The following is a 27,578-nucleotide window of genomic DNA, read 5'->3' on the forward strand; positions in this document are numbered from 1 at the left end:
CAAATACTTTCAGAAATGACTTCCTGACACTTAAATCTATGCTCGATGTTAACAAATTTCTCTTCTTCAGGAACGCTTTCCTTGCCATTGCCAGTCTACATTTTATATCCTCTCTACTTTGACCATCATCAGTTATTTTGCTCCCCAAATAGCAAAACTCCTTTACTAATTTAAGTGTCTCATTTCCTAATCTAATACCCTCAACATCACCCGACTTAATTCGACTACATTCCATTATCCTCGTTTTGCTTTTGTTGATGTTCTTCTTATATCCTCCCTTCAAGACACCATTCCGTTCAACTGCTCTTCCAAGTCCTTTGCTGTCTCTGACAGAATTACAATGTCATCGGCGAACCTCAAAGTTTTTACTTCTTCTCCATGGATTTTAATACCTACTCCGAATTTTCTTTTGTTTCCTTTATTGCTTACTCAATATACAGATTGAATAACATCGGGGAGAGACTACAACCCTGTCTCACTCCCTTCCCAACCACTGCTCCCCTTTCATGTCCCTCGACTCTTATAACTGCCATCTGGTTTCTGTACAAATTGTAAATAGCCTTTCGCTCCCTGTATTTTACCCCTGCCACCTTTAGAATTTGAAAGAGAGTATTCCAGTCAACATTGTCAAAAGCTTTCTCTACAAATGCTAGAAACGTAGGTTTGCCTTTCCTTAATCTTTCTTCTAAGATAAGTCGTAAGGTCAGTATTGACTCACGTGTTCCAGTATTTCTACGGAATCCAAACTGATCTTCCTCGAGGTCGGCTTCTACCAGATTTTCCATTCGTCTGTAAAGAATTCGCGTTACTATTTTGCAGCTGTGGCTTATTAAACTGATTGTTCGGTAATTCTCACATCTGTCAACACCTGCTTTCTTTGGGACTGGAATTATTATATTCTTCTTGAAGTCTGAGGGTATTTCGCCTGTTTCATATATCTTGCTCACCAGATGGTAGAGTTTTGTCAGGACTGGCTCTCCCAAGGCCGTCAGTAGTTCCGATGGAATGTTGTCTACTCCGGGGGCCTTGTTTCTACTCAGGTCTTTCAGTGCTCTGACAAACTCTTCACGCAGTATCGTATCTCCCATTTCATCTTCATCTACATCCTCTTCCATTTCCATAATATTGTCCTCTTCACGCAGTATCGTATCTCCCATTTCATCTTCATCTACATCCTCTTCCATTTCCATAATATTGTCCTCAAGTACATCGCCCTTGTATAGACCCTCTATATACTCCTTCCACCTTTCTGCTTTCCCTTCTTTGCTTAGAACTGGGTTCCCATCTGAGCTCTTGATCTTCATACAAGTGGTTCTCTTATCTCCAAAGGTATCTTTAATTTTCCTGTAGGCAGTATCTATCTTACCCCTAGTGAGATAAGCCTCTACATCCTTACATTTGTCCTCTAGCCATCCCTGCTTAGCCATTTTGCACTGCCTGTCGATCTCATTTTTGAGACGTTTGTATTCCTTTTTGCCTGCTTCATTTACTGCATTTTTATATTTTCTCCTTTCATCAATTAAATTCAATATTTCTTCTGTTACCCAAGGATTTCTACTAGCCCTCGTCTTTTTACCTACTTGATCCTCTGCTGCCTTCACTACTTTATCCCTCAAAGCTACCCATTCTTCTTCTACTGTATTTCTTTCCCCCATTCCTGTCAATTGTTCCCTTATGCTCTCCCTGAAACTCTGTACAACCTCTGCTTCTTCCAGTTCATCCAGGTCCCATCTCCTTAAATTCCCACCTTTTTGCAGTTTCTTCAGTTTTAATCTACAGGTCATAACCAATAGATTGTGGCCAGAGTCCACATCTGCCCCTGGAAATGTCTTACAATTTAAAACCTGGTTCCTAAATCTCTGTCTTACCATTATATAATCTATCTGATACCTTTTAGTATCTCCAGGTTTCTTCCATGTATACAACCTTCTCTCATGATTCTTCAACCAAGTGTTAGCTATGATTAAGTTGTGCTCTGTGCAAAATTCTACCAGGCGGCTTCCTCTTTCATTTCTTAGCCCCAATCCATATTCACCTACTACGTTTCCTTCTCTCCCTTTTCCTACACTCGAATTCCAGTCACCCATGACTATTAAATTTTCGTCTCCCTTCACTATCTGAATAATTTCTTTTATTTCATCATACATTTCTTCAATTTCTTCGTCATCTGCAGAGCTAGTTGGCATATAAACTTGTACTACTGTAGTAGGTGTGGGCTTCGTATCTATCTTGGCCACAATAATGCGTTCACTAAGCTGTTTGTAGTAGCTTACCCGCGTTCCTATTTCCCTATTCATTATTAAACCTACTCCTGCATTACCCCTATTTGACTTTGTGTTTTTAACCCTGTAGTCACCTGACCAGAAGTCTTGTTCCTCCTGCCACCGAACTTCAGTAATTCCCACTATATCTAACTTTAACCTATCCATTTCCCTTTTCAAATTTTCTAACCTACCTGCCCGATTAAGGGACCTGACATTCCACGCTCCGATCCGCAGAACGCCAGTTTTCTTTCTCCTGATAACGACATCCTCTTGAGTAGTCCCCGCCCGGAGATCCGAATGGGGGACTATTTTACCTCCGGAATATTTTACCCAAGAGGACGCCACCATCATTTAATCATACAGTAAAGCTGCATGCCCTCGGGAAAAATTACGGCCGTAGTTTCCCCTTGCTTTCAGCCGTTCGCAGTACCAGCACAGCAAGGCCGTTTTGGTTATTGTTACAAGGCCAGATCAGTCAATCATCCAGACTGTTGCCCTTGCAACTACTGAAAAGGCTGCTGCCCCTCTTCAGGAACCACACGTTTGTCTGGCCTCTCAACAGATACCCCTCCGTTGTGGTTGTACCTACGGTACGGCCATCTGTATCGCTGAGGCACGCAAGCCTCCCCACCAACGGCAAGGTCCATGGTTCATGGGGGGGGGGGGGCGAAAACTGAAACATTTTACGTGGTATCACGTAAAATTCCGCCACTGCGGACGGTATTCGCTTCGTGATACATTACCCGTGTTAAACTGGACCGTTTACCAATTGCGAAAAAGGTCGATATCGACGGCCGGTGAGGCCGTGCGGTTCTAGGCGCTTCAGTCTGGAACCGCGTGACCGCTACGGTCGCAGGTTCGATCCTGCCTCGGGCATGGATGTGTGTGATGTCCTTATGTTAGTTAGGTTTCAGGGGACTGATGACCACAGATAGTTCTAAGTTCTAGGGGACTAATGACCACAGATGTTAAGTTCCATAGTGCTCAGAGCCAGTTGAACCATTTTTTTTTGTCGATATCGTGTTGATTTATGGCTATTGTGATCAAAATGCCAACGGGCGTGTGCTATGTATGATGCTCGGTATCCTGGACGACATCATCCAAGTGTCCGGACCGTTCGCCGGATAGTTACGTTATTTAAGGAAACAGGAAGTGTTCAGCCACATGTGAAACGTCAACCACGACCTGCAACCAATGATAATGCCCAAGTAGGTGTTTTAGCTGCTGTCGCCGCTAATCCGCACATCACTAGCAGACAAATCGCGCGAGAATCGGGAATCTCAAAAACGCCGGTGTTGAGAATGTTACATCAACTTCGATTGCACCCGTACCATATTTCTATGCACCAGAAATTGCATGGCGGCGACTTTGAACGACGTGTACAGTTCTGCCACTGGGCATAAGGTAAATTTCGGGACGATGAGAGATTTTTTGCACGCGTTCTATTTAGCGACGAAGCGTCATTCACCAACAGCGGTAACGTAAATCGGCATAATATGCACTATTGGGCAACGGAAAATCCACGATGGCTGCGACAAGCGGAACATCAGCGACCTTGGCGGGTTCATGTTTGGTGCGGCATCGTGGGACGAAGCATAATTGGCCCCCATTTTATCGATGTCAATCTAAATGGTGCAATGTATGCTGGTTTCCTACGTAATGTTCTAACGACGTTACTTTAAGATGTTTCACTGCATGACAGAATGGCGATGTCCTTCCAACATGATGGATGTCCGGCACATAGCTCGCGTGGTGTTGAAGCGGTATCGAATAGCATATTCCATGACAGGTGGATTGGTCGTTGAAGCACCGTACCATGGCCCGCTCGTTCAACGGATCTGACGTCTCCGGATTTCTTTATGTGGGGAAAATTGAAGGGTATTTCCTATCGTGACCCACCGACAAAGGCTGACAACATGCGTCAGCGCATTGTCAATGCATGTGCGAACATTACGGAAGGCGAACTACTCGCTGTTGAGAGTAATGTCGATACACGTATTGCCAAATGCATTGAGATTGACGGATATCATTTTGAGCATTTATTGCATGCGTTCTCAGAAATGATAAGTTCACAAAGGTACATGTATCACATTGGAACAACCGAAATAAAATGTTCAAACGTACATACGTTCTGTATTTTAATTTAAAAAACCTACCTGTTACCAACTGTTCGTCTAAAATTGTGAGTCATATGTTTGTGACTATTACAGTGCCATCTATTACAAAGCGAAAAAAGTGGTCCAACTAAAACATTCATTTTTCTTTACGTACTACGCGAATATGTAATAAAAATTGGGGTTCCTATTTTAAAAAATGCAATTTATATCCGTTTGACCTATGGCAGCGCCCTTCAAGCTAGACAAGTTTCGTCTTTGTATTTTTTTCGTTTGACACTTATTTCGTGAGATGTTTGACCCGGTCACGATCTATGGACACCCTGTATAAAGTACACCAGAGGCAAGACAGAATCGGTATCTCCACTGCGTGGTAGCGATGGTAATGTTACCAATGACAGTGCCAGTAAAGTGGAGTTTCTAAATGCGGTTTCCTGAATATCCTTAACCGAAGTCGACGAAGTAAATATTCCAGATTTCCAATCAAGAACTAATGACAACAGGTGTAACTTAGAAGTAGAATTTCTCGGTGTTGCGAAGCAACTCAAAGCACTTAATAAAGGCAAATCTTTGGGTCCATATTGTATACCAAGTACATTCGTTTCAGAGTATGCCGATATAATAGCTCTGTACTTAGCCTTGATATATAATAGCTAGCTCAACAAGAGATCCGTACTTAAAGACTGGAAGGTTGCGCACGTCGCGCCAATACTCAAATGTGGAAATAAGTGTAATCCACTGAATCAACAGATCCGTATGGCTGACGTAGATTTGCAGTATGATTTTGGATAACATTTTGAATTACCTCGAAGAAAACGATATACTGACGCTCAGTCAGCACGCATTTAGAAAATGTCGTTCTTGACCAACCTAACTAGCCCTTTATTCTCATTAAGTAATCAGTGCTATCGACAGAGTATCTCAAATTGATTCCATATTTTTGAATTTCCAGAAGGCGTTTAATGCCGTTCCTCACTTGCAGCTTCTAATCAAATTTTTCCCCTGTGGAGTAGGTCTCAGTAGTACTGCAATTGTGGTTTCCTGTCGGAAAGGTCACAGTTCGTAGCAACTGATGGAATGTCACCGAGTAAAACGGGAGTGATTAATGGTGTTTTACAAGGAAGTGTTATAGATCTGCTGCTCATAATGTATATAAGTGATTTAGCAGACTATATGAGCAGCCCTCTTGGATTGTTTGCAGATGACGATGTCATTTTCCATCTAGTAAAGTCATCAGACGATCGAAACTAAATGCAAACTGATTTGAACAAGGTATCTGTGTGGTATGAAAAGTCTCATTAACAAAAAATGCGAAGGCATCCACTAAATCCTGAAAGGAATCCGTTAAATTTCGGTTAAATCACACAAATCTAAAGACCATTAACCCAATTAAATACCTAATGATAACAGTTACGAACAATTTAATTTGGAACGATCACATGTTGTGATGGAGGCGAACCAGACACTGTTTTACTGGCAAAACGCTTAGAAGATGCTAATAATCCCAAAAAGAGACTGCCTATACTACAATTATCCGTCCTCTAATAGAGTACTTCTGTGCAGTATGGGATCCTTACCGTACAGGACCGACGAAGGAGATCGAAAAAGTTCCAAGAGGGGCAGCTCATTATCACTGAAAGAGTGTTATGGATATGATACCCGAGTTGGGTTGACACTCACTAAAACATAGGCGTTTCTCGATGCCGCGAGATCTTTTTACAAAGTTTCAATCTCCAACTTTTTCCTCCGAATGTAAAGTATTTTGTTGACGCCAAGACACACAGGGAGAAATGATCATGGTAATAAAATAAGAGACATTTAAGTATTCGTTTTTGCCGCGCACAGTTCGAGAATCGAACGCCAGAGAAATAGAATGAAAGTTATTCAACGAGTCTTCTGGCAGGTACTTACTGTGAATTGCAGAGTAGTCATGTAGATGTAGATGTTTACAATGGTTCATTAATCCTTTGGATACATAGATGGGACTACTGCAGGCGGGAGGCTATTGCCCCACGATGACATAGTTGACTGGTGACGCGCCTCATGCTGACTTCAGCTACTGCCAGCCAGGAAGACAACATATGTTAGAAACATCGGACTACTGCGCCAGCGAAGTCCACGATGGATGACGCTGTCGCGTCTCGTCGTCGATGTGTTACTGGAGTGGCTCGTAGGAGCTGCCTGCTTCGCGTTGTTGCAGCATACTGCACTGTGAAGGACGGTGTTTAGACTGTGGTACTAAGCACGGCCAAAGTCGAATGCCTGTTCCCGCACTGGGCAGTGATCAGAAACGATTAGGGATCACAGGAAAAGGTTAAAAGCAACAGGGAGACTAGAAAACCCCTAGTCCAGGATCGAACACGCGACCCACTATAAAGATGGTCAGCAGGAAAAGATAATCACCCAGAAAGTAACCCAGTGATGTAAAGGCGCCAAGTTGTTTGCATTTGTCTCAAGCCCAGATAAACCCCTGCAGCTACTGGAAGTGAAGTTCTTGGAAGGTAACTGAATCAATTATCTGACACTGCAGTGGTCTTTGCTTCAAAGTTAGCAGCAGACGATGACAGGGGCAGCAGAAAGTGTTTGGCATTGCGTATACATCTCAATAAAAAGATGTACAAGAGAACATCAGTGGGCCTCTGAGAACATACGCAAATTGTGAATTGTGGTCCATGAATTTTTTTTTCAATTGATTGGACTTACCTCGGGGGATACTTTGTCCTGCAGTAGAGACCACACTGGTCGCTAAACACGAGATTTGGCCATAGTAGCTCCCGTCATAGTATTTTCGTTGTCAATGTGTTCTCTAGACGCCAGTTCAGATCATTAATAACGGTGTAACAAAGGAGTTGATATAAAATGAAATGCCTCCAACAAGGTATGCAGCATGTAGGTACGCTAGAAATGGGAAAAAAATATGATTACGGCTGTATTGAAGTTCTGATCACCTACAGAGCGATGCAATAGAAGGGGAAAACTAAAACGTATGTTACTGTAAGTATTTTAAAGTAACTGTAACAAATTAATGACGTAATTTCACTTTGGTTTAATGTTTCTAAAGAAATTAAATATTCAACTAAATTAAATAGGACAGAAAACTAGAACAGTGAAACTGAGGAGAAATTAGTAGACTGAGCACAGTATCAGAATCGATACACCTTGCGTCAGTTGCGACACATGTAAGCGATATGTTATCACACTAATCAGAAGAAGAAGCTTCCACGCTACCTAATGTAAAGCGATGGGTGAATTACAAATATTATATTGGTGCATAAGTTAGTAGCAACTTTGTTTTGCATGTTGGTATTCCGATTGCTATGGGTTTATTTATCGATTGTCAATTTTTATTTGAAGTTCACTGTTGCTATTTCCGTCTATATATTGTTACCAGAGATAGTGAGTGGAGTTGTGGACGCTAGGAAATGGAGCCAAGTAGAAAATTCCGGATGTTTCGACATATTCTTCTGTTTCAGTTCAGTAGAGAGGTGACAGCAGCGGAGGCAACCAGAAACATTTGCGCCGTGTTTTGGGCTGTTGCCATTGGACAGAACGCGGGAAGAAAATGGTTTTCTCGTTTTAAGGAGGATCAGTTTGACATTTGTTATTCTCCACAATCAGGAAGACCGTCGGGATGACCGACGTCAATGTACTTGAGAACTACACTACTGGCCATTAAAATTGCTACACTACGAAGATGACGTGCTACAGACGCGAAATTTAACCGACAGGAATAAGATGCTGTGATATGCAAATGATTAGCTTATCAGAGCATTCACACAAGTTTGGCGCCGGTGGCGACACCAACAACGTTCTGACATGAGGAAGGTTTCCAACCGATTTCTTATACACAAACAGCAGTTGACCGGCGTTGCCTGGTGAAACGTTGTTGTGATGCCTCGTGTAAGGAGGAGAAATGCGTACCGTCACGTTTCCGACTTTAATAGAGTTCGGATTGTAGCCTATGGCGATTGCGGTTTATCGTATCGCGACATTGCTGCTCGCGTTGGTCGAGATCCCATGACTGTTAGCAGAATATGGAATCGGTAGGTTCAGGAGGGTAATACGGAATGCCGTGCTGGATCCCAACGGCCTCGTATCACTAGCAGTCGAGATGACAGTCATCTTATCCGCATGGCTGAAACGGATCGTGCAGCCACGTCTCGATCCCTGAGTCAACAGATGGGGACATTTGCAAGACAACAACCACTTTTACGAACAGTTCGACGACGTTTGCAGCAGCATGGACTTTCAGCTCGGAGGCCGTGGCTGTGGTTACCCTTGACGCTGCATCACAGACAGGAGCGCCTGCGATGGTGTACTCAACGAACCTGGGTGCACGAATGGCAAAACGTCATTTGGTGGATGAATCCAGGTTCTGTTTACAGCATCATGATGGTCGCATCCGTGTTTGACGACATCGCGGTGAAGGCACATTGGAAGCGTGTATTCTTCAACGCCATACTGGCTTATCACCCGGCGTGATGGTATGGGGTGTCATTGGTTACGCGTCTCGGCCACCTCTTGTTCGCAATGACGGCACTTTGAACATTGGACGTTACATTTCAGGTGTGTTAAGCCCCTTGGCTCTACCCTTCATTCGATCCCTGCGAAATCCTACATTTCAGCAGGATAATGCACGACCGCATGTTGCAGGTCCTGTACGGGCCTTTCTGGATACAGAAAATGTTCAACTTCTGTCCTAGCCAGCACATTCTCCAGATCTATCACCAAATGAAAATGTCTGGTCAATGGTGGCCGAGCAACTGGCTCGTCACAATACGCCAGTCACTACTCTTGATGAACTGTGGTATCGTGTTGAAGCTGCATGGGCAGCTGTACCTGTACACGCCATCCAAGCTCTATTTGACTCAGTGCGCAGTCGTATCAAGGCCATTATTACGGCCAGAGGTGGTTGTTCTGGGTACTGATTTCTCAGGATCTATGCACCCAAATTGAGTGAAAATGTAATCACATGTCAGTTCTAGTATAATATATTTGTCCAATGAATACCCGTTTTTCATCTGCATTTCTTCTTGGTGTAGCAATTTTAATGGCCAGTAGTGTATTAAATGTGATCAATTGTGATCATTCTACTATCGTTCGGCATTTGCATGTAGTGGAGAAGGTTAAAAAATCGGGTGGTTGGGTACCACATACACTAAGCTCGTGAACAACACCAACCATTCCTATCCCGTATCGCTACAGATGATGAGAATTGATGTCTATTTGTTTCAACAAGACAGGAATAGTTCGTCCCAAACAGAAACAAAATAGCAATTCCCCCTACAAAGCCCTGCGTGCATCCACAGAAGATAATTTTATGTAGCTGGTGGAATAGCGACGGTGTGGTGTACTATGAATTGCTTCCCCAATGTATAACCATCACTGTTGACATCTATTGTCAATAACTGAGACGTCTTGCAGACGCATTTCAAGAACAACGGCCAGAAAGACTGCGTGAAGCGATGCTACTCCACGATAACATCCGTCCGCAATCTGCTACGCTGTTAAGAAACAGTATCCTGGAGTTGCGTTGAGAAATCATTTCGGACCCACCTTATTCACCTGATCTTGCACCCTCAGACTTTCACCTTTTCTGATCTCTACCGAACTATTTTCAAGGAACTTTCTTACCGGATGAAAATGCGCTCCGAACGTACTTCGCCTCAACAGCACGTGATTTCGACAGTCGCGGAATGTGTGTGTGTGTGTATATGTGATGCAGTTATTGAACTTGTGCGCCGACCTAATAGCTTTGACGTTAGACAAAGGACATTTTTGGGCAATTAATACGTGGAGTAGCCTAGATTAGCTTGAGTGATGACTTAAATACGAATCCAACTCGAGACTACCGAGCGAGGTGGCGCAGTGGCTAGACACTGGACTCGCATTCGGGTGGACGACGGTTCAATCCCGCGTCCGGCCATCCTCATTTAGGTTTTCCGTGATTTCCCTCAATCGCTCCAGGCAAATGCCGGGATGGTTCCTTTCAAAGGGCACGGCCGACTTCCTTCCCCGTCCATCCCTAATCCGATGAGACCGATGACCTCGCTGTCTGGTCTCCTTCCCCAAACAACCCAATCCCAACTCGAGACTACTACACTCATATCATTGAGACCACACCGATGGTGGCGCGACATCAGAATAATGCAAGCACAAAGCTTTGGTCCGTTATAAAAATTTATTATATATTCTTCCTTTCAGTTGAAATCGGTAATGACGATCAATTGTCTACGACAATAGCTTTCATAGAAAACGGTGGCCCTCCACAGCTTTGTTAGAAGCCAGTGATGGTTGCTTACAAAGTTTTAACCACACACCATCGATGTTAAAATGTTCAAGAACTCCTGAGGATGAATGGCGTAGCGTGAACCCACAGGTGACAGCATTGATTACAACTTCCAGCACCTGTAGAAAGGCCAGCCATGAGAAATAAAGTGGACTGCTGTTTCTACTTTTTTCCCTGGATGTATCCTTTATGTAAGATGGGAGCACTGCTAAGACTAATTGGTATAGAAGTAACTGAGATAATAGCGTTTGTTTACAGTGGTTGTTTCGAATGATATACAGTGTCGAAGTTAGTTGTTAAACAGATTTTATGAAATGAAATACCAAAGGATTTTGTTAGACACGGCTACAAAGCCGTTATAACATCCGTCAAGACAACATGGTTAGCAATACAAGATACGAACGGGGTCGTCTGTTATCGTCTCCGACAGCCGGATGCTAGATAGATACACGGAAAGTAATGTGCATCCGTTCAGTTTTTCTGCACAGATCCACAGTTCTGAGTATAGTAATTAAGAGGATTCTCACAGTTATTAGGTGAATCCCAAAACTGGAAATCCCCTCTCAAATATACCCAGTTGGAAACATTCCGCTCCGCTCGCAACCATGTGGAATATTTGGCTGGAAAGATCTAAGTTTTACGACAGGCCATCCAATTTTGAAGAATTAATAAGAAAAATTACATTTTTCGGGTCAATAATGGAAAACATTGTCCCAGAAGTAAAATAAATATGTCAATGCAAATAACGACTACAAATATGTCAGTAACAAGAATATCGATACAAAACCTCGATAATCAATACTGACTCACATTCTACAAGTCCGCCATCTTGTACTAAGTACATAATTTTTACAGTGAATTACGTCGGTAAACAGTGACAAAATACAAAGTGAAATAGTGTAATATAACTCAATAGTTCCGCAATTACATCAATGATGGAAGTGAAACTACAAGGCGATAAAATCATAAGTGATCATCTGTCGTATAAAAGCCTTCCACACGATTTTCGCAACACACAATGATGCGAAACTATCTGCAGCCTATACAGGTTGTGATGTCATACATAACCAACAACATGAAAAACCAGCAGAAGACATCACTAACATCGATTTCTGGCAATCCACTGCCCCCTCCCCCCCCCCCCCCCCAGTCCCCCGCAAATGGCACACTAGCCTCTACAGTAACGAACAATGGACAAAAAGTTCTAGGTTGATTTAGTTTAAGACAATTTATTTTAAGTAACATTTCTCAGTACGTATGTATGCATAAACGCCTGATGATGAACAGAACATGTTCGCAACGCGTTGTATTATGTTAGATTAAACATAAAAATAAAAGTGACTGGTAGCAGAAATCACAAATAAATCAAATAAAATAGTTTTAATAAATCAATTCTAACCTAAGTTTTAGTCCCATTGCTACCTCGTCCTAATCCTTCGATAGAAAGAGTGTCTTGGGCTCTGTCACAACTCAGGTGCTAAGAGCGACTTGGCACAGTGGTTAATACAATGGACTAGTAATCAAGACGTCTCATCGACTATTTATTATTCAAGAAGACTTGGATTCAAAAGCCTGCTGATCTCGGTTTTTAGCAGTTCACTTGCATCGCTTCAGGTTATCGATGAAATGATCCCTTCAAATATATTAGGGTAAATTCCAGTCTCACTTCTATGAACCTAAGCAAGTATTCTGTCTTTGACGACTGGACATTAAAAGCCGAACCTGCTTTTTTTCTTCCAAAGCAGTTCCTGTGAGATATAGAGAAGTGTTAAGCGATCATGGATCGTGCTGTGTCGATTCCTGATGATCGCGAAAGATTTTTCTATGGTGGAAAGGTCTGTGGTGAAAATAAGCAGCGAAAATGCCACGCAAGCTACCGACACGGTGTCAAATAGATTGGGTTGCACCAGCCTGGCAGGCTGGCTCGCTAATATGGATCAGAGCGGTTTCCCAGTGTCCGGGGTTCAGTTCACACAAAGACAAATCTCTGTCTTCATCATGTTGAAGGACGATTTTGCATGGTGAATACCATTCCTGATTTCCCCAGATTAATAATGATCAACCTAAACACAGCCCGGATTTAGAGTTTATAGCGCTGCTAGAAGTACCGCTCGCTCTTGTCGGGAGCTTACCTGCTGGTCGTTGATGTACCAGACGAGGTGCGCGGCTGGCCTGGACGGCCCAGAGCTGCAGTCGAGGCTGACGGTGTCGCCCACCTGGTAGCGGGGCCTGCCGCCGGAGATGCGAGGACCCTCCTGGGGTAGCGCTGAAACACACAGCAGGACGCGGTTACTGACAATGGGAGCAGGCGGAAATTCGCTACCAAGTAACGACTCTACCTCAGTCAACTCTCAAGTACCTGCCATCTAACCTCTGGACACGTAACGTAACAGATACAGTCAAGTGGTTCAAATGGCTCTGAGCACTATGGGACTTAACATCTATGGTCATCAGTCCCCTAGAACTTAGAACTACTTAAACCTAACTAACCTAAGGACAGCACACAACACCCAGTCATCACGAGGCAGAGAAAATCCCTGACCCCGCCGGGAATCGAACCCGGGAACCCGGGCGTGGGTAGCGAGAACGCTACCGCACGACCACGAGCTGCGGACTGATACAGTCATGATGTAATTTAATTTCTTGTCAGTAGTACACTTTGATAAATGTCCTACCATGAGTTTCTCATACCGTTTCCTCAACTACCACGTTTTTGGCTTGTAATTAAATAGACATTTGCATAAGGTTAACTGCTATGTAACTCTTATTGTTTGGCGACTCCATGGCGTGTTGTGTGCACCACGACCAAATAGTGGATAGAATTGGAAGGAAAATCAGCATTGGCCGTATTTTGTTGTATTATTGTCAGCATCCTCAGTGCTAGAAGTTAAAATTTTTTTCACATAACGATCAGAGAGTATAAAACCGAAAATCACAACTATACCGGCGTATGAACATAACAGTTGGTAGGAAAATACCTGTAATATACAATTAAAATTGATAGGCAGTGGTATCAAGCTATAACCACAAGCTTAGAGCGATCACATAAACTGAGGCCGCTGTTTACATGCACCTGTACAGCACACCTCGGTATGACAGGGATTGGAATGCCCTCTATGTGACATGTGTCACGTGAAGACTTAATATTACTGGTTTGCAAGATATTAACACAAAATACCACTTGTGCGTTTGTGACTCATGAAGTAATTCAAATTTAAAATGTACGTAAAAAACATAGCAGACGAAGGGGAAGGAAACATCTAAAATTCACTGGCGTATTGTTTTTTTAAAAAACCAACTTAGAAAGCATAAAACAGATCGATAATAAGTTGTCAGAGTGCAGGACAAGTAAAAGAGAAAAAGAAAAGGTAAAAGAATAATATTTGAATAATATGTAACTGTAACTGTTCTCGTAAGTGACACTAATGCGCAACTATAAAATGGTGGGAGATTATATGTAAATGGATAGTGTGGATTGAAGTAAGCAAATATTCTTCAGAGCTAAGACGAATGTGCATGACAGCAATTCCGCAGCAAGGCGACCGACTCTGGACTGAATAGTACGTTCCATTCTAAAACCATGCAATGAATGCAATTGTTACTACTGTAACAGTAAATAACTTGAAGATCGACATAAGTATATAAAATAATCTCTCCTCTTCACTGCACTGTTCCTTCAGAAATACGAGGGCCAGTCAAAGAGTAATGCCCCCTACTATTTTTCGTCAATAATTTCAAATGCAGCTACATAGTTTGAATACCACAACATTCGCAATAAATTTATGACTTTCCAATATAGTATCCATCCACTTACACAGTTTTGGTTCACCTTTTAACAAAGTTAATGCTTCCTAAGCCACTGCTGCAAATGAGCTTCGTTTAGTGGCCCAAAGAGATGGAAGGCTGATGGTGCCAACTCAGGACTATACGGAGGACGAGGCAAGATTTTCCATCCAGTTTTAACAATCGCTTCTACGGCATGATGACTGGTGAGTGGTCTTGCATTATCATGCAAAGTAGAAGTTCCTCCATAGCTTTCCTGGGCAACTCGCAGAAGACGTGCTCCAAACAGTGTGAGGGCTCTGACGTGTTGGACAGTTTATTGTGCATCTCTGCTCCAAAAAATCAACCATCTGCATCCCAGAATACTGTAGCCGTAATTTTCCCTGCCCATCGCACAGTTGTGAACATATTCTTCTTCGGTGAGCTTCTGTACAAATGAGCGTTTGGAGTCATTGGCCGGGAGGACCCTTACGGGGCAGGTCCGGCCGCCTTGGTGCAGGTCTTATTACATTCGACGCCACATTGGGCGACCTGCGCGCCGGATGGGGATGAAATGATGATTAAGACAATACAACATTGTCCCTGAGTGGAGGAAATCCCCGACCCAGCCGGGAATCGAACCCGGGCCCGTAGGATGGCAATCCGTCGCGTTGAGCACTCAATCGGGGCGGACGGTGTGTTTCTGTGAGGCCATTCGATACTGAATATTTAATTCTGGTTCGAAAAATGCAACCGTGTTTCATCTCCGGTCACAGTTTTTTCCAGAATCTCATCTCCAACAGGAGGCGCTGCAAGAGTTGGAAAGCAGTTGTTTTCTTATCACCTTATTCTGGTCGGTTAACATCCTTGCCACCTAAGTTTCACAAATCTTTAAGTATCCCAGTTGTTGAATAATCGTCATCACACTGATTTTATTAAGGAGATAATGTTCCACAAATCGTCTGCAGCCACACGTATGTGGCCACTAAAGATAACATCGACTTGTTGCGTCAGGCTACGATGTTTTCACTTCAGCTTCGTAACAGCGACAAATCCATCGCCTAACAGTGCTGATATCCGCTGTTACATCTCCGTACACATTTTTCACTCTTTCATGAGCGTGCATTGGTGTTTCACCTCCTGCCGGCAGGAGTGGCCGTGCGGTTCTAGGCGCTACTGTCTGGAACCGCGGGACAGCTACGGACGCAGGTTCGAATCCTGCCTCGGGAATGGATGTGTGTGATGTCCTTAGGTTAGTTAGGTTGAAGTAGTTCTAAGTTCTAGGGGACTGATGATCTCAGAAGTTGAGTCCCATAGTGCTCAGAGACATTTGTTTCACCTCCTGCATTCAAGAATTCTATTGTAGGACCACTGTCTAATACGAAACATCGATGTCGGTCGTTTTGCAAATGACTGCAGTACTGTCATCTGTTAAAGTAGAGTGTTAACTGCAATGGATTCTAAAAAGCTATGCGGAATAATGCCAAATTCAAATTTTTCGCATAAGAACCTTTATTGAAGGAGAAAACATAAGAGGCACCACTTTTTGACTGACACTCGTTTTATGGGTTACATTCTACATTCTTTTTACTCGTATCAGTCGCTTTTTATCGAAAAATTACTATTACTGGTATTGTGTGTGCAACTACTGAAATGAAGTTTTGTTTCATCATGAAAATCGTTTCGTTTTATTCATTTAAAACATCGCCAAGGATAGGGTTTTTGTGCTCGTTTCCTGCTTCCACTGTGGATGTGAGCCTTCACGCACTTTTCGCTAGAATTTTTCTCTTCTGGAGTGATGTTGTACATAAAAAATAAAAGAAGCAGCGAGATCATTAATGAAAAAAACTGTCCACAATAAAACTGTCAATGAAGTCTGCCGGTAAGGCGACGCTTTTCGGGTGGCCCACAATACACGCCATGTTCAGCGGGGCAGGGGGGAGCGCGGGGGAGGACTGTTTCGCCGCTACTGTGTCCTCGGCCTGCCGCCTGTGGCACACCACCAATCAGACAGCCATATACTGCGGGCTGCCTACGCTCAGGTCTGCCAACTACACGGCACTGTGGAGATCGACAGAAACAGCCCGTCATCGACGCAAACACAACGGATTGTTTTCAGCCAAACCACCAGCAACTACCACAATACCTTGTAGCGGCAGCCCCGCAGCTAGTATCTGGCGTACTGCAATTAACAGCGCTGCATTTAAGGCACCACTTCTCTCCCGGAAAATCACATGCCTGCTGAACGCTGCGAAACCCTTCGGAAGGGCAGGTAATTAGGGCGCCGCCCGGCTGCTCTACTCGGCAACCAACACTCCGAGCTTACGCCGGCAGCACTTAGTAACCCATCAATCGGAGTTCAGCATCAGCTATCGCTCACAGTCCGAGCTTACACTGGCTGCGCTATGCAGCCCAAAAGTCGAAGTACACACTCAAGTGATCGCCGGATTGGACTCCATCTCAACCATCCTCGAGCTACTGCTTCACATGTTCTCGAGCTCACGCCCAGTTGGATTTCAGTTGAACTGTACCTGAGCCGAAACTTCGCTGAACCTCATCTTCGACTGCTTTCAAGCTGGACCTCAGCTTCAACCGATCCCAAGCCTCACTGAGCATAGTCTTTCACCATTCTGCAACATTGAGCCCATGCCTCGCTGATCTTATCATCAATCATGGAAGCCACGCCACACTGTACTTCATCTTCAACCATTCTCAAGCCCATACCTCACTGCACCTCAATACGTGTAATATTTATGGCTTAGTCAGCCATCATATTAGGCTCCAAGAAGCAGTTCCCAGAGCATTGGAGATGCAAGAAGTATATAGATGACGAAATGCGGTGTGAGGTATCTGTGACAAATGTCAGATTCGGTACCGTTCCTATGAGAAAGACCTCCTGCATAATGCTACTGCTCTGGGATTGGCTGCTCTGTTCGGAGAAAGGGCGCCAAAAAGTTAAAGTATAGTTATTATTATTAGTTATTTTAATACAAATATCTCTCAACAGCTGATTATCAGTCTAGAATAACTAAAAACTATTTAAATCAAAAACAAAAGACTGACGAAATTACTGACGAAGCACTACGGAAGCGTTCGTGTCACGCCTTTTCTAGTATGGCGCGCGAAGTGTTTCGGGCTGTTGGTCACTCTGGATTAGGCAGTCGAGAAGAACAGACATGTTGTCTACCGTAGGATGTGTTTTCAATTTTTATTTAAGTTCCTGTTCGTCACTCTGGATTAGGCAGTCGAGATGTACAGTCATGTTGTCTGTGGCAGGATGTGTTTGCCAGTATTTAGTATTAAAAGATTCACTCCGGTAGTCATGAGGCACAGACACGTGCCACAAATAGTGTAAAGCTACATTTTCGTAAACATTGTGTTTGATCATGTACTTTACTGTATCAGAAGATGTTGTATTAAGATCATATAGTCTTCTCGTGTAGATATATTAAAATACGCGAATGGCATCCCAAATAAGTGATACATTATTTCAGAGCAGACCCTCGCTAAAAGTCAATTTAAGCCTCAAGATACAGAACCTACCACCTGCGTGCTGTTTTCTGCGCTGGGGACATCAACTTGAAGACAGCAGGTTAGTGAACTATAACAGAACATTTGTATTCCACACGGTGCAGTGGAAACAACTAGGCACCTCACGTGTACTGCATGCACACAACAAATGTTCAAAAATGGCTCTGAGCATTATGGGACTTAACATCAGTCCCCTAGAACTTAGACTTACTTAAACCTAACTAACCTAAGGACATCACACTCATCCATGCCCAAGGCAGGATTCGAACCTGCGAGCGTAGCGATCACGCGGTACCAGACTGTAGCGCCTAGAACCGCACGGCCACCCCCGTCGGCACAACAAATGTGCTCAGTGACACGTCATCTGCAGTAATGCAGAGAAGGAAAAGGAGGATGATCGTTATTAACACCAACAATCAATTCATTCTTTCTTTCTTGCCGTACACGACAGATTGACACTTCTTACAGTGAACAGTTTTTTAAAACACAGATGTTGAAACTACTAAAATGTAACTGAATGAAATGTGCAATGGCCCACTGTTGCTGTGTTCTTTCAGGTCACTTATACACCCCCACAACCGGTTCGCCACTTTTGAGTTACATCTTCTGGTGTAAATGTAAATGTTATGTCGCAGGTTGTAGAATGCCCCAGTGTAACAGCTGGCGGGGCTAGGTAGAGATTTCAGTATTCCTAATGTTCAACCGTTCACAAACTCAACAGCTCACTGGACTTCAACATCAATAATAGACTTCCAGTGAAGAACATTTCAGTGCAATGTCAGTATTGACTTTCAATCGAACGAAGTAGCGTGGACTCATGTTACAACAACACAGTTTCTTGGATTTTGTTGATTGGAGTTAGCTCTTTGTTCCTTGCCACCTGGTACCTCCATTGTAGTGTGTTGCTCCCCTCGCTCACAAATACAAAACCTGCTCCCAGCCTTAGCCCTCGCAGTAGTTCCTTTCAGCAGCTTAATGCATCGATTTTCGGAAGGCAATATTTATATGTAGCGCTAATATATAGGCCAGGCGTGAGACATATTCTAGTACCGTACACGTATTGTAGAAAATAAATTTGGTAGCAGTTCCAGCCGTCCTAGAAACCTGAATTCGACAGACTGTTGTAGCGGGCATCTTGGATTTCCTTCATCTGGATAAGTCGAGGAAAAAGAAGCGTGTGAATGGAGATGTGACACTGTGTGTGAGAACGCAACTTTATCAATGTAATGCTCCAGTAATGTGACATCTTCGTACTGTTTCCAGGACAGGGGCTGGCTTCTAATTCTGATCAATAATATAATTCATAGCAAAATCTAAAAATATGATTCACTACTATATTGAAAATAACAAATACGTCTGCTTGTACATTATTTAACTCAATGGAAGAAACTGTTCCTTCGTCGTGGGTAAAGACAATAGTCAGTGCTGTAGCAAAAATATATTTAAATTTGTAAGAAAGGCCAGGAAGATTAGTTTTTAACGTCCCATCGACATTCAGGGCATTAGAGATGGAGCAGAGGCTCTGATTGATTCATGGGTGGGGACCATCACAGAATGGGCCTGTAACGATTAAGGAAAATCACGGGAAACCTAATGCACGATGGTCGGAAGCAGGAGAAACGTTGTTCCCCCGAATATGAGTCCAGTGTGCTCCCCACTGCGCCACCTCGCTTCGTCTTAATTTCTGTTTTGGACAAGAGACAGTCTGTTATTCCATCCAAACTAGATTAGATGTACTTCTTCTTTGAGAGGCTTTTTGTTGCATAGAATCTTTAAGCAACTGTGTGTCGCTTGAGCCTGTTTAAATTGAAATGAAGCGGCAACATTGCACTGTCGGGGCCCAACTGCGCTATTTAAAAGGAGGATCGACGTTCTGATGGTCTGTAATTTATGCATGTGTGTAACTACAAGTGCTGAGGAACTTTGCTAACGCGACTGCATGACTGAACGTATTGCAGTCTTCGTCAGTTCGTTTCCACAGACCTTTACATTTAAAATAAAATGATTTTTGTACCGTGAGTACTTATCCAGATGAAGGAAATCCAAGATGCCCGCTACAACAATCTGTCGAATTCAGGTTTCTAGGAGGGCTGGAACTGAGTGCTACCAAATTTATTTTCACTCTGCAGCGGAGTGTGCGCTGATATGAAACTTCCTGGCGGATTAAAACTGTGTGCCGGACCGAGACTATAACTCGGGACCTTAGCCTTTCGCGGGCAAGAGCTCTATCAACAGGAGAGCTTCTGTAAAGTTTGGAAGGTAGGAGACGAGGTCCTGGCAGAAGTACAGCTGTGAAGACGGGGCGTGAGTCGTGCTTGGGTAGCTCAGTTGGTAGAGCACTTGCCCCCGAAAGGCAAAGGTCCCGAGTTCGAGTCTCGGTCCGGCACGCAGTTTTAATCTGCCAGGAAGTTTCATAGTATAGAGCATTGTAATCGGCATTGTTGTGAAAATGGACACTTACATATCATTGCGTACGAACTTTGTTTTGCACAACGTAATGTTTCGAGCCCGGCTTTTGGATGGATATTTTTCCTTTCCTTTTTTTTTTTTTTTCTTTATGTTACCAATGTAGGACAGTCAGATAAAACCTTGACTAGTCTGACAACTAATCATTGAAAAATGTATTCCCAGTAAGACACAGAAGTGGTGCTGACTTCTCTCCATAGACCTGCTTCATCACAGTTTCGGGTAATATCCACTGTTATTTTCTGGTTACATGGACAGTTTACAAAGGCCATAGCTCACAGAAGATTTCAGTAATGCCTCGTCAGCTTTAAATAGAAGAGAAGAAATGTTTTACTGCATGCTACAGAGTATATAATGTATTGCTGGAAACAACCAACATAATGCCTCAAGTGACTGACACAAATAATGCATAATGTATTTGATGAAGTTTCGGCAGCGCAGTTGGTCGTCGTTTTCTAGTACGCACGATGCTTCATCTCGGCACCTTCCAGACATCTTCAGATGAACTGTATGTCTAGGGCTGACACTGCCTGCTCATGTCTTCGTCGGCTCATCCGACGATGTGTGGAAGACGCGGAGATGAATAGTAGAAAACGACGACGACCGACTGCACACCCGAAACATAACTGAGTTTGCAATAATTAATATCCGTAACACAGCCATGTAACGTGTAAAATCCAAAAGTATCGAGAACTACTACACACCGCAGCTGTACGAAGCAGCATAACTACGAGAGGGCAACACGACAGCTGTGTGCACACGGTTCCCTGCTAGTCTCAAACCGTACGCCCACAAACGCATTCTGTTAGCATGAAAGCCGCTGCGTCGTGACACTGACCTACATTCCCATCACCTCGATTCTGTCTGGAGTCTCGCACGATGATCTTCACTGTTGGTTATGGATTCAAACTCCATTAACATACGGCAGTTACAACTGCGACTTGCCTAATAGCTCCCAGGAGCAACAAAACTCTAATGCTCAGTATTACACATCGATAGGCATGCGACAGGATGCGCATCCACTATATTCCAAAACGGTGCGCATAAAGACAGCATTTTTCTTGGACTCATACCTCGGATTCTGTTGTTGATAGAAAAGTAAGGTCAAGTGTTTTGGATAGCCCTTGGCCTAGGGACCATTTTTATTCCCAACAGAAGGCTCATCTTACTGTAAGTATTCTATAGCACAGGTTCAAGGTTTGAATATTATTCATATTTTCCATCATAAGCAAATGGAGTAAATCCTTTACTTCTTTCTCATTTAGGTTTGGTATGCGGTGCTCCGGGTCTTATGGAAACATAGTTTATTTTATGGGAGGTTCCCAGGAAAACGCGAAAGAAGCGTTTATCACCATTTTTCGCCGACATCAGCGAATATCTAAACTTCAAACCGCAGAAAATTGTTCATTTCAACGTTATACGCTCTGGGCATTAAACTAGAAGTGCCATCTTCCCGGTTTGAAAAAAATCTTTATCCATTATCGAGAGACACCCCAAAAACGTGATCGTTGTGTGCCAAAAATGTTCCAAAAATTCCAAGACGGCTGAACGTTCTCCGATATATTCCTAAGATCTCGATCTCGAACATTCTGGAAAACTGTCTTGACATCTTTATCCGTTTCTGAGATACAGACATTCAGAATTATCCAGCGGTTCTAGGCGCTCCAGTCCGCAACCGCGCTGCTGCTACGGTCGCAGGTTCGAATCCTGCCTCTGGCATGGATGTGTGTCATGTCCTTAGGTTAGTTAGGTTTAAGTAGTTCTAAGTTCTAGGGGACTGATGACCTCAGATGTTAAGTCCCATAGTGCTTACAGCCATCCTGCTTCTACACGTAAACTACGCACGTAAAATTCGGTGTGAGCCTAAAACTCAGTTTATAAAATGACGTAGAACGGAGAAATATGCTGCAAAGTGTCTTCTTCATCATAAAAAGTATTCTGGGAACACCATGTTGTACTACTGAAGCACATGCAAAATTTTTGTGCACATAAAATACCTTCTGATGTGTAAAATTAGTGTTGCGCTATTTCAATATCACGTAAGTAAACTATCAAAATTTTACTGACGCATAAAGTCCTTTTCATATGAGTGACATGCCCTGCTGCAGCAAGGGAAAGACGGGAACCAGCGGAAAAATGCTCCTATCAGTGAAGAAAAAAGCCGAATATCCTCCTGTTTACAAGGCACTGAACAGTAGAGTACCAGCTGCTTCATTCTACCTCCCTCACTGCGTTTCAAAATTTTCCAAAAAATTTTGGTATGCGAAGAGTTTCTTATAGAGAAGAAGACAGTGGCAGTGGGAAAGAGACGGAAAAGCAAAAAGTACTGGAAGACATTAAACCGTGATTGTGGTATAGAAAGAGCGAATGAGATAACTGCAGTTTTAGAGAAAAGAAGGACACAGTGGCACTGGAACATAGTTGATAGTGACAGAATAGTGCTAGGAAAAGGATGAAGGCGGTAGAGTCACGTCGGGGGAGGAGCAAAGAGAAAGAGAAAGGAGAAGAGGTTGAGAGCCAGTGACAACGAGGAATAGAGATAGTGAGAAGAACACCAGCGGTGCGAAAGAATGAACGACACAGTAGCAGTAATAGAGAGCGAGAGGGGGACGGTGACAGCGAGAGTAGGCAGTAGTAGTAGGACAGGGCGAAGGAGATTGTGACTGAGGCAGGAGACAGTGACAGATGGACACAAAGCGATCATGACAATGAGTTAGGCTGAATGAGTGAGTGAGACTGATCTAGTGGGGTGGATGGGTACCAGCGACTTACCGCAATGGAGCAGCGGGTGCAACGGATTTAAGGAAGCTTGTGGGAATGACGGGTGATTTTGTGTGTGAATAATATTTGAGAAAGTTTTTAAAAGTGCTGAGGAAGGTAGAATGAGGCAGCTGGTACCACACTTTTCAGTCAGTCATACTATCATTTTTTGTGCTCCCACAGGTACTTTTTTGGGGTGACAGTAACTGACCGAATTCAAAAATTTAAAATACTGTCAATATATACTCATCAAAAGGTGTAATCTTACGCACGTTATAGGTTTGACACAAGACAACTATTAAAGATTGTGTGCATGTCCTGAGGCAGTGTAACTGACAGCTTGCAAATTACGCACACTACATTCATTAACTATTTGAGAATGAGAGCACGTTGTCAGTCCACACAAACTTTACACACAAATTCAAATATTTTAGAAATTTCTTCTCATCCACACCTGCCCCTATCACAAAATAACAAAAGGAAAAAAAATTTTTGCTTACATTTTTGCTATTCACACAATAAAACTTCAGGATCAGGCATCTCGTTTTAATTTATTACTTCTTTATTAGTAACTCTACTTGCAAAACAAATTACATGTGATGTCGACATAAAATATAAACTCCCACAGCCGGAAATGTCACAACTTATAAAATGGTCCGGGCTGTTCGACCGTGGTCTAATGGATTTCGCCGTAAAACCCCAATGGCGGAGCACATTTTAAAGGGAGATCGTAGCTTTGTTGAATGTTCGATTCACACCCTCGCTCGCTACTGACTATAGCAAAATTCCGCTTCTGCAAGCTTCCACGCGGTGGGGTGACGTCACATGTTTTGAATACGCGAGCGCAATTGCCCGTTCTCGACTGTCGTCGTCCGCTGTTGCTGTCATCAAAATAGTTCAAATGGCTCTAAGCACTATGGGACTTAACATCTGAGGTCATCAGTCCCCTAGAACTTAGAACTACTTAAACCTAACTAACATAAGGACATCACACACATCCATGACCGAGGCAGGATTGTAACCTGCGACCATAGCAGCAGCGCTGTTCCAGATTGAAGCTCCTAGAACCGCTCGGTCACAGCTGCCGGCTGCTATCATCCCATGGAGGAAGACCGGTGCACACACTCAGTACCGGAAACCAAATGTCATTTAATTTCACGCCCTCCTACTTCCTTTTGAAAATCCTGGCCTCTCTGTATAGATACTATTAAAGGCTATACAGGAGAACAAACTCCTTGTTGAGTTAGGAAGCCTCAAAAGACAATAAAATTTCAATTAGACACAGGTGTATCTGTTTCCCACACCAGTAAAGACATTTTTAAATCTCTGGTAGCCCACAACTACAGGAGCCTAATTCCGTTTTTTTTTTTTTTTTTTTTTCAGACACGAAATACCCATACTTGGTGTGTGCAGTTTCTCAGCAGCTTTTCGTGACATTGGTAAGAGTGTTTCATTTCGCGTACTCTGTTCTAGGAGCAGTGCAAATATATCTGGTTTAGACGCTAGCGGTCCTGGTCTGGCCTCACGCTGCGGAGACTTCCTCGCTGCTCCATCCCAACCAACTGACCGCCTGCAGCACGCAGACAGCATTAAAATAGCTGCCCAGTCAAAACCACACAAGCTACACACGGTTCCACGAAACACTTCCTCAAACAACTCGAGCAATACTAAAACCAGTGACTGTGGAACAAAGGATGAATCACAAGTCGACACACACGGAAACCCAGAATCTGTAGGCGACCAAATAAACGTACTCAGATGAGACGAGCGACCGAACGACCAATAAAGGTCGTCCCCACTCAAGTCATGTGTGTCGCGAATCCTGGCTGTCAGGACCTCACTGCTGCTCCCTCCCCGACTGAACTCCCGACACACGACAGAAGTGCTCTTACCGATAAGCGCCGCTGCTGCCACTCGCGGGCAGGCAAGCCAGCAACTTAGTGACGCCAGTAAAGCGAATAAGAAACGGGACGGGAGTACCACAAGGACAAAATGCCAAGCAGTAAACTGCATGAACACAAGCCACGCACAGCTCAATTTGTAAAGGGCAGTTTTTTTTCCAAGACATTGGCGTGAGACATACTTATAGTTTATATGGACGAGCAATGATCGACACTCACCTAGGCTTGCTCCAGTTTCAAGGACTATGGTTCAGACGTGCTTCAGCTCTTGTTAAAATGGTTCAAATGGCTCTGAGCACTACGGGACTTAACAGTTATGGTCATCAGTCCCCTAGAACTTAGAACTACTTAAACCTAACTAACCTAAGGACAGCACACAACACCCAGTCATCACGAGGCAGAGAAAATCCCTGACCCCGCCGGGAATCGAACCCGGGAACCCGGGCGCGGGAAGCGAGAATGCTACCGCACGACCACGAGCTGCGGACGAGCTCTTGTTATTTTTCAGTATTTCTTGGAACAATTAACAGCTAAAATTCCTTCATGTACAAACCATCTGGAATATATTACTGTCAGGGATCATATGCCTGCTGAGCATTTGGCTAATTTAGGCTATATTTCAAGCACTCTCTGCGGCTCGCTTAAAGTGTAACAAGGAAAAGTGCACCTTCTTCCAAGAAGAACATGAGTATTTGGGACCTGCACAAATTGCTGCTTCGCTGGAATGGCTGCACTGGAATGACGTTCTCTTTATGTAGTCCCAAGAATGACAGGATGCACTTCCGCAGTTGATGTACGCATTATAAAGTCGTCGTTGTCTGATTCATTTTGATCCAGCTAAGCCTATTTGGATTTATCTTTTGGAGCTGTGCTCTCCCGTGTAATTGGTTTAACTGATGGACATTGCTTTCGCCTCAAAAGCTCTCAACAAAGCTCAGTTCAATTACAGACAACTTTAAAAAGAGTCTGTCGCCTTTATCTGCGGTGTTACCAAGTTCTAACAATATATGTGCAGTCAGAAGTTCCATTTGATTAAATATCATCGGCTTTTAATGGTTTTCCAATCCTCCAAAGCCTGTCCCTCTGTGAAAAGTGCAAAAATTACAACGTCAGCAAATGTTATTGTCTAATTATAAATACGAGCTGTTGTACAGTGTACAACTCGTATTCATAATTAGACAATAATATTGCCGACACTGACTTGTTGTCTTGATTATCGATCAGTAATAACACAGCCCATTTGATCAAATCGATACTCAGGACTCTGAAACTCTTCAAAATTTTCCTCTCGATTTTCGACGCAATACTCGCGTAACTGTTCTCATCCAGATTCTCAGGTAGTTCTGCAATTCGTGCACCTTGAGCGGATCTGTGGTTTGAAACAAATTCCCCACCCTGTGCATCACTACTTTTCGCATCATCACGCACTGTCTACATGGTCAGGTGTTCAGCTGTTGCATACGGAGAACGACGATGAGTGGATTGTAATTCCTCATTCCCCCCAGCGGGAAGTTTTGTCATCGATGCACGAAGGTAACGGGGGCATAGTTCGCACAAGTCAACTCCCCCGGTGTTTAGTAAATTATTGGTGTTGCGTCTTTTGTAATATTCGTTCGACCTTCCCTTGAGCTATATATGCCACAGTACACCACACAACTGTATGCACATGCAAAATTATCTCACTGTATGACAGATAGGTCAGGAGGTAAGCTGTCATAAACTTTGAAATGTGTGGAAAACTATATTTTCTTAAAATGGATCTGTTTTATGCACAGGAGTTTGTTCCCTCAAAGAACTGCAGATTCAAGGGGGGCATTACTGGCAGCATTCTGTTTGTTCTACTTCTGGATACGTGAACTGTCTTGAGTCACGTATTAGGCAGCGTTGGTGCCGCGTATTCTCAGTAAGCCATGTGAGTGCATTACAAGTCTTGATTTTCGATGACTTGCGCTGATGTGCTAGGTGAAGTGCTTGGAAAAATGTGTTTCAGGTTATGGTGCTTCAATTAAAATACAGTGTGTCACTTGAAGAATGACAGGAACAATCACTCTAAGCAAAAAATTCTAAAGATATTGGTTTAAGAGGCGAACCTTAAGAACTATGAGCAGTTCATCATCTTCGATAATGTGAAGCAAATCTCTTCTACTACATGCTCTTTCCTTTCAATATTTTTAGAGGAAGCACTATGGACCAAAACAATAAAAAAATTGTAGTAATCATCGGCTTTAAAAAACGTACCTTAAGAGCTGGTAGCACTTCTTCCAGTAGAACAGATGTGTTTCACAGTAACTAACATGAATGAGGGCTAATAGCTCTTATGGTATGCATTTTAAGAACCCAGGTTTACTAGACCTTTTTGTTTCGAATGATCTTTCCTGTTATATCCCTGAATACTGACCATGTCTCCTGAGACTTCCTGTATAAAATGACTCCCACGGTTAGTAACCATTGATACATATTTATATCAGATTAAAAACTGATTCCTCTTCTC

General features: G+C 43.3%; 1 protein-coding gene and 1 non-coding gene across 2 annotated transcripts in view; one reads left to right on the top strand and one right to left on the bottom strand.

The window, feature by feature from the left end:
* LOC126195571 (uncharacterized) overlaps positions 1–27,578 on the bottom strand; it is a 313,541-nt gene that overhangs the window by 209,547 nt on the left and 76,416 nt on the right. The window contains exon 3 of the mRNA XM_049934197.1: positions 12,800–12,933. Within this exon, the coding sequence (XP_049790154.1) occupies positions 12,800–12,933 (134 nt within the window). The remainder of the gene's footprint in view (positions 1–12,799; positions 12,934–27,578) is intronic.
* On the top strand, positions 20,274–20,350 carry Trnas-cga (transfer RNA serine (anticodon CGA)). The gene has a single exon. It is a non-coding gene; the product is annotated as a tRNA-Ser (tRNA).

This window comes from Schistocerca nitens, chromosome 7 (assembly GCF_023898315.1).
Source record: "Schistocerca nitens isolate TAMUIC-IGC-003100 chromosome 7, iqSchNite1.1, whole genome shotgun sequence".
Taxonomy (NCBI): Eukaryota; Metazoa; Arthropoda; class Insecta; order Orthoptera; family Acrididae; genus Schistocerca; species Schistocerca nitens.